Source organism: Dromaius novaehollandiae, chromosome 4 (assembly GCF_036370855.1).
Source record: "Dromaius novaehollandiae isolate bDroNov1 chromosome 4, bDroNov1.hap1, whole genome shotgun sequence".
Taxonomy (NCBI): domain Eukaryota; kingdom Metazoa; phylum Chordata; class Aves; order Casuariiformes; family Dromaiidae; genus Dromaius; species Dromaius novaehollandiae.
This window is the reverse complement of record NC_088101.1, coordinates 13,276,537-13,287,728: the sequence shown is the minus strand read 5'-3', so window position 1 is coordinate 13,287,728 and position 11,192 is coordinate 13,276,537. Positions and strand designations below refer to the sequence as shown.

The 11,192-nt window shown below is 62.5% G+C and overlaps 1 protein-coding gene across 1 annotated transcript in view; it reads right to left on the bottom strand.

The window, feature by feature from the left end:
* Positions 1 to 5,392: 5,392 nt before the first annotated feature.
* FRAS1 (Fraser extracellular matrix complex subunit 1) overlaps positions 5,393 to 11,192 on the bottom strand; it is a 194,287-nt gene continuing 188,487 nt past the window's right edge. Inside the window, exons 71-73 of the mRNA XM_064510451.1 lie at positions 10,970 to 11,175; positions 9,012 to 9,158; positions 5,393 to 8,715 (exon numbers count right to left, since the gene is read on the bottom strand). Coding sequence (XP_064366521.1) covers positions 8,146 to 8,715; positions 9,012 to 9,158; positions 10,970 to 11,175 — 923 coding nt within the window. The 3' untranslated portion in view covers positions 5,393 to 8,145. The remainder of the gene's footprint in view (positions 8,716 to 9,011; positions 9,159 to 10,969; positions 11,176 to 11,192) is intronic.

Below are 11,192 nucleotides of genomic sequence, written 5' to 3'. Positions count from 1 at the left end.
GGGGCTCCCGCTTGCCGCAGCCCGGAGGCGGCGGGGCGGCAGCAGCGAGCGCTGCCCCGGCCGGGCGGCCCGGCCCCAGGTAAGCGGTGCGGGCCCGGCTGGGGCTGCCCGGGCCGGGGCGGGGGGCTCTGCCCGGCCGGGCGAGGCGGCTCCGGGGCGGGAGGCAGCTGCGGGCCCGGTGCCCGCCCGTCGGTGCTGCTGCCGGGTGCTGCCCGCTGCCAGCTCGGCCCGGGCCCCGCGGTGGGGGGGGGAGCAGCCGCGCTCGGCCAGGTTCGGGCTGCGGGGCCGGTGGGGGCCGGCGCGGGGCAGTGAAGCCCGAGGGGCCGGAGCCCAGCGCCCGCCCGGCCCGGGCTGCCCAGCGCCGTGGGGCTGGGCCCTGCCTGCGGGGAGCGGAGGGTCCCCCCGGCCCGGGTGCCCGGCACGGCCCGACCCGCGCGGGGCCGGGGGGGCTCATCTCCACCCCCCCCCAACACCCCCGTGGTGCCTGGGGGCTGCGAAAGGGGCTCGGGGCGCTGCTGCGGGGCTGGAAATGGGGGTGGTGCAGGGCTGGGAGCTGGGCGGGGGCGAAGGGGGGTTTGGGGGGCTCAGCCTCCACTTCAGAGCCCCCAAAGGAGCCCCCGGGGCCTGTCTGGGAGCACCAGAACCGCAGCGCTGGGGGATGGAGGCTGAGTCCTGCGTGTCTGGTGCTCCCAGACAGGCTCCGGGGGCTCCTTTGGGGGCTCCGAAATGGAGGCTCATCCTGCGGGTCTGGGGCTCAACCCAGGCTGCTGGGACTGGTGTCAGAGCTCAGAAAGGGGGGGCTTAGTCCTGGGCTTTGGTGCTGGAGAACAGGTTCAGGGGCTCTTTGGGGCTGGAGAAGCAGGATGGGGGTCAGGTGTGGGGCTTGGAAAGGGAAGCCAAGTCCTGTGGTTTTGGGGCTCAAAGGTGGGTCCAGGGGGCTGCTGTTGGGGCTCAGAGTCCATTTCTGAGCCCCTAAACAGCCCCCAGACCTGTGGTTGAGCTGCAAGAAGGCAGGGTTTAGCTTCCCTTTCTCAGTCCTGCATTTCTGGGCCTCAAGAAGCAGGTGCTGGGGCTGGGAGACAGAGGCCTGGTCTTGGGTTTTTGAGCTCAAAAATGGAGACTAAGTCCTGCATTTTAGGGGCTTGAAAATGGAGGCCTGGTCTGGGGTTTTTGAGCTCAAAAACAGAGACTAAGTCCTGTGTTTCTGGGGCTTGAAAACTGCTCCAGGGGGCTGTTTCTGGGCCTGGAAACCAGAGGCTAAGTCCTGCGTTTTTGGGACTTGAAAGCAGAGATTCAGCCATCTGTTTTCAGCCCCAGAACCAGAGGCCAAGGGGGCCTGTTTGTGGGTGGTGGGAGGAGGGTGGTTGGGCTGGGTGGTGGGAGGGGGGTGGGCAGGGCCTGTGGACCCTCACCGGAGGTGGGGGTCCACGCGCGGGTGCCCCAGCAGCAGGGAGGCTGGCATGCACCAGGCCGAACCTCGCGTCTGAGATAGTCTCTGGAGCGAAAGGCGATTTTTGGGGAGGAAACACGAGCAGACACCGTCTTCCAGTTCCACTGTTTATTCCCCATTTGTACAAGACTTGGACTCTTTATTCAATGTGTGCATGGAGTATGTACACCGTTAACAAACTGAGACACCGTCTTCCCAGTCCAGCCTTTATTCAGTGTTCACCCCGCACTTTCACCACCAACCAAGCAGTCAGCTTGTGGGAACTGCATCCATACTGACCCGGGAGTCAATGTCCATGCAGTATCCACGAGCCAAATGCTCAGTTAGTTCAAGCAGTGCACAGTGAGCTGACATTAGTTAACATTAACAAGTTAACATTCACCCCACACGTTCAGTACTCAGTAACCGCATCCCTTACAATCCCCGGAGCCATGTTCCGTAACCCATCAGTGGCCATGGAGTCCACACCTGTAAGTCACTGGTCACCCCTGAGGGCAGGTCCCTGAGCTCCTGTCTCAGCCTTCCCTGAATCCCCCCCCGGGGTAATTAGTCCCCAGGGACCCCGCAGCCCGCAGCCGCAGCCGCAGTGCTGCACACCGGGGCAGCTGCCCTCCACCTCCGGGCTGGGGCAGCGGCTGGTTTAGGGCCCTGCCCAAGGTCAGTCCATCAGCCGGTACCCGCGGCGTCGGGAGGAACCGGTTACCGGCAGTGCGGGTGCCGCCTGCGCAGGCTCGTCGCTCACCACCGCGTCCCCGTCCCGGGGGGGCCCGGTGACACCCTCCGCCCGGGGACAGCTGCTGGTTCCCGGCCGCGTCGCTCCCGCGGGGCCCCGCGCCCGAGCGGCCCCGGCCCGCGGCACCAGGCATCGGCCCCAGCGGCACCGGCGGCTCTGGCTCCGTGCGGCTCGGTCCGTCCCGGCGGCTCCGGCTCAGGCGGGAAGGAGGGAAAAGGAGCCCGGGGAGCCCTCGCAGCCCCCCGCGCCGCCCGGGGCCCCTCCAGCCCCGGCCAGGCCCGTCCGGCAGCGCGGGGGCCCGACCGAGACCCCCGGGCAGCCCCGGCCCGGCCCGGGGGCAGCGCGGAGACCCCTCTGCCCGTAGGCAGCGCCCAGGCCCGGCCCCGCCGCCGCGGCCTCGCCCGCTCCTCCGGGCCGGGCCGGGCTCCGGTTCCCTCCGCCCCGCGGACAGACCCGGGCCGCCCCGGTTCTCCCGGCGCCCCCGGCAGAGCAATGCCCGGGCCCCCCCCGCCGCAACCCGGCTGCGGCCCCCAGGGAACCCCGCTCCCCGCCGGTACCGGTACCTGCTGCTGCTTCCGCTGCCGCCGCTGCCCGGCTCGGCGCCTCCAATTCCGATTCCGGTTCCGGCCCGCCCGGTTCCGCCCTTCAGCGACGCTCGCGCGGAGGCCGCTGCAGGGCGCGGGCGGGGGAGGGGGGCGGGGGGGGCACCCCAGCGCGGGGCCCCCGGTGCGAGCGGGCACCGCCGCGCTGCGCCCAGAGGCCGCCGGCGACAGGTCCCCGCGGCGGCGGCCCGAGCCCGCGGGGGGCGTTTGTCGCCCAGAAGCGGCTCCGGCGCCGCCCAGAAACGGCGCCCGCGGCCCCGAGGTGCCGCGCCGGGAAGGGCCGGGCCGGGCGCAGGGGCGCGACCGGCCCCGCTGCGCTCGGGACAGAGCCGCCGCGGAGCCCCGGGCCGCCGCCCATGTGCGGCAGACACGGAGCGACCCGCCCGGGACGCGCCCGCGCCCGCGCCCCCCCCAGACGCTCCCAGCCGGCTCCGGGCGCGGCCAGCGCCGCTCCCCGGGCGCCCCCGGGGACGCCACGGCTGCTGCAGGCGGCGCGGAGCCGCTGCGCCGCCGGGCGGGGCGGGATCGCGGGCAGGGGGGGCAGCGCCGGGGCCGGGCACGGGCAGCCGGGACCCGCGGCGGCGGAGCGGAACCCGCCGGTCGCCCCGCGCCGCTGGGAGGGCGCCGAGCGCGGGGAGGTGCCGCCGAGGACGGCGCGTTGGCGACACCCGGGGCGGCGGGGGGGAAAAGTGGGGCGGGACCTGTGGGGCGGGTCAGTGCGGCTGGGGCGGGACCGGAAGTGGGGCGGGGCCAGTGCCGCGGGGCGGGAGCGGGGTTCCGGGGTGGGGCCGGCGCCAGGGCGCGTGCGCGGCCCGCCACGGGCGGGAGCTCAGTCTGGTGCCCGGCGGCTGCGATGTGGGTGCTCTCTCCGTTGCTCCGCGGCGGCCCGGGCGTTCGGTGCCGGGAGGGCGGTGGTGGCGGCGGCGGCAGCGGCAGGTGAGGAGCGGGGGCCTCGGCCGCGGTGCCGGGCCGGGCCGGGGGCGCTGGAGCTGGGCCGGGGAGCGGAGGCCGGAGCCCGGCGCCCCCCCCCCCCCCCCCGCTGCCCCTGGCCCGGTTCCTCCCCGCGGCGCCGCCCCGGCCTAGGTCCCGAGCGCGGCCCGGCGCCGCCGCCGCCGCCCCGGGCCCCGCGCACGGGCCGCTGCCGGGGCTGAACGCGCGGGCTCGTCCCGGCGACGGGGCGCGGCGGCGGCGGGGCCGAGCCTGGCGCCGTGGGAGGGGGCGAGGTCCAGTGCTCGCGGCGGCCGAGGGGCTCCGCGCCGCGTGCGGGGGCCGCGGGGAGCCCGGGAGCAGGAGGCCGCGGGCCGCGTCTGCGAGCGCCGGAGCGGGGCTGGAGCCCGGCCGCGGGGCCGGGGGGGGGGTGGGGTGGCGCTGGGGCAGCAACGGGCTCCGGGGGGGTTGGGGTGCAGGCGGGTCCCGGGGCGCCACCCGGGTCCTGGGGCCTCGAGCGGCGGCGGAGCCGGGTGCTGGGAGCGGAGACCAGGTCGGGTGTTTTGGGGTCCAGAAATGGAGACTCGGGTCGTGCGTTTCTGGGCCTGGGAAGCACAGGCGAGGTCGGCTGCCCCGGGGCTCCCAGCAGCGGCCAGGTGCTGCGATCGGGGGCCGCAGAGGGCAGGTTGGTCCCGTGGTCAAGCCCAGGAACAGGTGGATGAGCCCTGGGTTTGGGGCTGAGAAGCCAGGCCAAGTCCTGGGTTTTGGGGCCACCTGTGGAGGCTCATGGGGCTGAAAGCAGCAGCCAAGTGCTGCGTTTTAAGGCCACAAAGACCAGGTTAGTCCCTGTTTTCAAGCACAAGCACAGATGGATGAGCCCTGGGTTTGGGGACCAAAAGCAAGGCCAAGTCCTGCATTTGGGGGCCATGGGTGGAGGCTCATGGGACTGGAAGGAGCAGCTAAGTGCTGCGTTTTGGGGGCACAAAGGGCATCTTACTCCCTGTTTTCAAGCACAAGTGGATGAGCCCTGGGTTTGGGGTCCAAAAGCAAGGCCAAGTCCTGCATTTGGGGGCCATGGGTGGAGGCTCATGGGACTGGAAGGAGCAGCTAAGTGCTGCGTTTTGGGGGCACAAAGGGCATCTTACTCCCTGTTTTCAAGCACAAGTGGATGAGCCCTGGGTTTTGGGGTCCAAAAGCAAGGCCAGGTCCTGCATTTGGGGGCCACGGGTGGAGGCTCATGGGGCTGAAAGCAGCAGCTAAGTGCTGCGTTTTGGGGGCACAAAGAGCATCTTACTCCCTGTTTTCAAGCACAAGCACAGGCAAATGAGCCCTGGGTTTGGAATCCAAAAGCAAGGCTAAGTCCTGCGTTTGAGGGCCACCCGTGGAGGCTCATGGGGCTGTTCCTGTGGCTGAAAACAGAGACTAAGTGCTGCGTTTTGGGGACTCGGAAACAGAGGCGAGTTCGGCTGTTTCCAGCCCCCAAGCGGAGGCCGAGGGGGCCCTTGTGGGGTGGGGGGAGGCAGGGGTGGGCAGGGCGCGTGGACCCTCCCCGGAGGGGGGGGTCCATCCGCGAGCGCCCCGGCAGCAGGGAGGCTGGCATGCACCAGGCCGAACCTCGCGTCTGAGATAGTCTCTGGCGCGAAAGCGCTTTTTGGGGAGGAAACACGAGCAGACACCGTCTTCCCCCTCCAGCCTTTATTCAGTGTTCATCCAGTACTTTCAGTGCTTACTAAGCAATTAGCTTTGCTTCAATATCTGTAGCTTAACTAATTAGTCAACATTGTTTCCATATACATAAGCACAGAGTCACTGCACATAAGCAAATTCATCAACAGGTGTTGTGTATTAAGCAGCTCCTCAGGCAGTGCTGACCCAGGGCACCGCGGCTCTTTGTTCAATGCTGTTCCACCATTAAATGATGAAACCAATCCCCAGGCTGTGACAGTGATTGATTTATTGCCCTGTCCACACTTCCAATATTAATTAACCAATTAACCAACCAGCTTCTAGTTATTGAATCAGTATCAACAGCTTTGTCCATAGTGATTCCATATACAGAAGCTCATTAGTCACCCTTAATTCCATGTACATAAGCAAACTGGCAATATACATAAGCGATTTAGTCAACATGGGCTCAGTGCTCACGAGCCGCTCAGTCCGGACTCGAGGGACATCAGCAAATCGGTCACCACTCACCAGGTGGTTGGGAGCTCATCAGTCAGTGCTGATCCAACACGCAGGAGCCGGTTGCTCAGCGCTGCTGCTGCGTCCCCGAGTGCAGTGGCTGTCATCGCTCAGCACCTGCGAGCGCTGCCACACCCCCTTCCCTGGGCCCAGGGCTGCCCCGGGGGGGCCCGGTGACACCCTCTGCCTGGGGACAGCAGCTGGTTCCCGGCCGCGTCGCTCCCGCGGGGCCCCGCACCCGAGCGGCCCCAGCCCACAGCGCCAGGCAGCAGCCGGCAGTTCCGGCCCAGGGCATTGGCCCGAGTAGTACCGGTGGCTCCGGCTCCCGGCGGCTGGTCCGTCGCGGCTCCCGGCGGCTCTCACTCTGCGCCGTCTGTCCATCGCAGCTCCTGGCTCCCGCGGGAGGGCAGAGCCAGGCCGGGAGCGCTCCTGGCCCAGCTGCCGCCCACCTGCAGGTGCCACGGGGGGGCTGGGGCCGCCCCGCCCGGGGCAGAGGGGCGGTAGGGGGGACACCGCGACTCCCCCCACCGCGGTGCAGCTCAGCCCGGCCCGGCGCTCCCGGCTCCCACCAGCCCCAGCGGCTGCCGGGCCTGGCCGGGCCTCTGCCGCTCGCTGCAGCCCCCAGCGTCCCCAGGTACCTTCTCGGCAGAGCCCAGCCGCATTCCGCCTTCGGTGCCTGCTCCTGCTGCTGCTCCCGTTCCTGCTGCTCCCGTTCCTGCTGCTCCCGGTACCGCCCCGCCGGTTCCGGTACCGCCCCGCCCGGCCCGGGGCCCCGCGCACCTGTCGCCCCTCAGCGCGGGCAGCGCCGCCCGCCCGCGCACGGCGGCGCCGCCTAGCGGCCGCGGTCAGCACCGCCGGGACGCAGAGCGGCCGCAGCCCGCGGCCTCCCCCGGGCGGGCACGGAGGGGCCCCCGGCCAGGCCGTCGTTCCGCTCAGGGGAGCCCCGTTAGAGGGGCAACGCGATGCCCGGGACCAAGCAAACCACAGGAAACGCAGCGCTGCGAACACGGTGTATTTCGTTGCAAGCCGTGACACAGGCAGAGCTCCCACCAGCCCCAGCAGCCAGGAGCAGCCCCGGCCCGGGGCACCCTCGGTGGCCCCCACCGCCCTGAGCAAGGCCCTGCCACACAGGCAGCCCTGGAGCAGCCCCGGCACCGGCTGCCGAGTACAGACTGACTGGGATCGTCCCGCTGCCAGTGAGTCAGTGAAACAGGAAAAGGAGATAAAAACCCAGAGCCAAGTGCATATATCCAGTATAAGAGACATTAACAAATCCTTCACAGCCGTTTCCTGGTTTTTGAAGTTACGCATGTAAAAGTAGCACCAGTTCCTGAGCTACCAGAAAAGGAGGCCAAAGGGGACAAATCCGTGATGTGCTGCACCAGGAAAAACACAGACGGGGACGCACAGGGAAAGGCTGCCCCAGTCACAGGTGGTGCGAACGGTCCCTTGGCACTCTACAGTGAGGCCAGACACGACACCACTGCTGGCAGGGACTCGCAGCCGTGACGCTGCGATGCGTCGTGTCCCCAGGTGACCCTGCCGTGAGCCGCCTGTCCCCTGTGGGGCTCATGGCCCCTGCGCGCAGGGCTGGGCAGGGCAAGGGGCTGGGCCGTTTCTTTGGGGAGCCTGCACGGAGCAAACCTGAATTCGTGAGCACCACGGTTGTGGCTGCCTGACTGCATCATTTTCCTGCCTGCAGAAAAGAAAACCACCCAAACTCACCCTGGACATTCAGCAAGGATGCGCTGGTTCTCCTTCTCGCTTTCCACTCTCAGAGGTGGGAGCAGCAAAACCAGGGAAGCGGCTCAGCCCGGGAACCAGCAGGTCGAGCTCCTGCGTTGGGCCCCGAGCAAGACACGAGGCTGCAGCATCGCTCCCCGGCACAAATGCAGGGAGCGGCACAAACCCGCCCTGCCCGAGCTGCCCTGCTCCTGACGGAGGTGTTTGGCTCCCAGGGATATAGTTATGGAGGTGGCAAAGCACGAAGTGAAGGAGCATGGTAGAGAGGCACATGGAGAATTCAGCATCATCTGCCCTGCCTGGCTCCAACAGCTGTGGGCAATGAGGGAGCTCAGTCGTGAGCAGAGGGTTGAGATCGTGCACTGCTGATCATCACTCAAAGCGAGAGCCACCCATTTTTCTCAGACGTGTATAAAAATACCAGCATAGTTTTTCTTATCTTTTCTCCTCTTCTTTTTTTCGTTTTTTGAAATTTATAAAAAGCTTTTACAAAAGTGTGCACCTCATTAAACTTCTGTTCCATCGGGCACATTGCTGTGCACTTTGACTTCTAAGTTCACCTGCTTCACCTTCCCGCCACCTCCAGTTTCCCTCAGGATATTAATATTCCGCACAGTGCAGTACTGGCTGTTCACAGCCTTCTTCGCTCCCTTGGGCAGCTCCACCTTGGTGTTCAGGGGATGCTCCTCCACGGTGACTCTGGCAGCCTCCTTCCTCCTCTGCAGCTTTCGACACTTCCTGGTGAGGAAGCAAACTCCCAAAAGCACCAGCAGCAGCAGCATGACGGCAGCAAACGCACTCCCGAGGGAAGTGCCTGTCTGCGATAAGGAGGCTGCGACAACTGCTTCCTCCATCTCCAAGAGCAGCGATTTCATATTGGTGCCGTTCTTGATCTGGTCGCCTTCATTGTCATAGACCAAGGAGTCGTCCAGCATCAGCCTCCCATCGCTGTCGACCAAGTCCCTGCGGCCACGTTTCCAGCGGTGAGTGAGAGAGCGCTGAACACGAGGCCCCGCAATACTCTCTGGACCAATTATGTAGATGACTTGAAGGTACCACTGATGCCCAGCTTCCACCTTTAAGAAAGGGAACACATGCACACAGGAAATAAAGCAATTATTTTTTAGGTAAAGGTAGAGCTGGTTGCATTTTTTTGACCAGCTTTTTGACTTGTGCAGATATCGACAAAAATGCTCACAATGCTTCTAGAACACCTGTGGTAATATCTATCGCAGAAGACTGCAGGATCTACCTTAGCACGAATTTGTTTTTCCTAGGCAATGTCAGGCCCAGAGCCTGTAATTCACAGAGCACCTGGGACAACAGGGGCAGAGAAGTTAATTTTCAGCTACTGACATCCCTTGCCACGTACCTTGTAGAGAGCGTCCACCTTGAGAGTAAATCCATCGACTCCAGGCATGCTGCTTACTGAATGAAACTCAGATAATTCGGAAGCAAAGTGGGCATCAAAAGGGACATCGTGGAAATACTTATCAGTTACTTCTGGTTGGTTTCGGTCCTGGAAGGCAGAGAGGCTTCAAGAGCAGGAACGCACACTACCAGCAACACATACGTAATGAGCAGACCTTCAAGGGCGGCCTCAGCGACGATACAAAGCAGAGCACCCCTCAAGCCGAACACACCATTAAAAGATGTCCTCTCCCTCCCAGAAACCCTCGCTGATGCTAATCCAAATGGGGACAAACCCTCCCTAGTCTTAAAACTGCTTCCTCTGTTTTCCACATAAATTTTAATCCATTTTCAGGAATTTTCAGGCTAAGCCTGGCATTTCTGCACATCTTTCCAAAGGGAAGCCAGAAGCCAGCCCCCCCCCCCCCAAGTGGACATATACATTTGTTTAAACATGTGGGTTACAGCACAGAAAGTATTTATAACCTGTATGATTTGTAATCCCTTTATACTGATTTAGCACTTACCATTTCAACACTAGGCTCGTTGAAGTGAACATGAGGAGAAGAGTTTAACCAGCCTGCTCATCTGCGCAAGCCAAAACCATTAATGTCACCCTTGTACTGGAAGTGGTAATGAGGCTGCCGGTGAGGACACTGGCAAATGTTAATTTCACAGCATGTAATTAGAGCTAAATGCATCGTGGGAACTAATCACAGCTTTATACAAAGAAGAATTTCTGGGTAAGTGATAAATAAATCTCCCTTTATATGCTGCCAGTCCTGTCATTCCCAAGTCATGGTATAAACAGAAATCAAGGGAATTTTTAAAAGTTTGCTACATCACTTTTTTTCCTTCTCATCTCCTTATCCTTTAGACTAAGAAATACACACGGGTAAAGACCAAGGAAAAACTGATCTGGGCTTCACGGTTCAGACCTGTCTGACAAGCACTACAAAAAGCCACCGCACTCATCTCTCTTCCCTCTGCAGTCAGACTCTGCTTGTACTAGGGAAAAAACAACAACAAAGCAGAAGCAGACGCCAGGTCTGCAAGCAGATATTTCCGTGAGGACAGCTCACAGACGAGGGACGTGTCTAGCACAGGCAACACACTTTACTGGGGCTCTGGCTTTCCATGGCCGCCCAAAGGAGCTGGTGGCTCTGAGGGGTTGCATGGTCTGCCTGGAGACTCTGCAGGGTGTTGTGCAGTTTGGGGGTCTCTAGGGAAGTCAGACGGAAAAGCAGCAGTGCTGAGTACTTTGGGACAGTCAGCATAGTGAGAAAAAATAAAGGCTAAAATAGCTAAAACTGCAGACTAAAATAGCTAATAGAAGCTAAATATCACATGAGCAGTCTGAGCACTAAGTACTTCTGAAAAGAGGAGGAGGAAGCTAACAGCGGTGTAATATGTAGAATCTGATCTTGCAGTTTGTGGTTGTTTCATCCCCAGATTAGGCCCAGCAAGATGCAAACAATCAGATCCTGTCCAGACAAGGCAGACCCAGTACCACGTAGCAAATGTTCTGCTAGTTGCTGGGACGCTCACCTTTTCTCATGGCCAACTAGCATGTCTTTTGTCTAGACCCAGCAAAGCAACACTTTGTCCTTTCAAAATGAGAGGTGTTAGTCAGTGTTTTTGCTAAACACACTTCATTTTCCCTCTTTATATAGTGCTCCCTGCACTGGCTCCCTGATGTGCAGTCCCTCTCCACAAGCTGGAAGGTCATTTAGTCTCCAGATCTGTTCTACACTACTGTGACATGGATTTAGTCCTTCAGAGTCCCCTCCTCTGAAAATTTCTGAAGGGGACAAGGAAACACAAGTCTCACACAGGGTACAAGAGGTATCACCAGACTTCTCCAGACACGATCACATATAATGCCGGACATCATGGTTTTGTCCACAGCACAAAACTTACTAAGAGGAGAAATCTGTGCTTGAGGTGCTTGTTGGGTTGAATACAGCCATACTGGGGTCCCTCATTATAGACGGTTCCTGTTGGGTCAAAGAAAGGCACATAGCCATCCTTGCCGGTACAGAGGTAGACTTTTTCCAGCTGTAGCTTATAAGCAGCATTTAGGTTTTGTTCGGGGTTCCAGAGCACGCGGCCGTAGAGGATTTGACCTGAGGAGGTTGGGAGA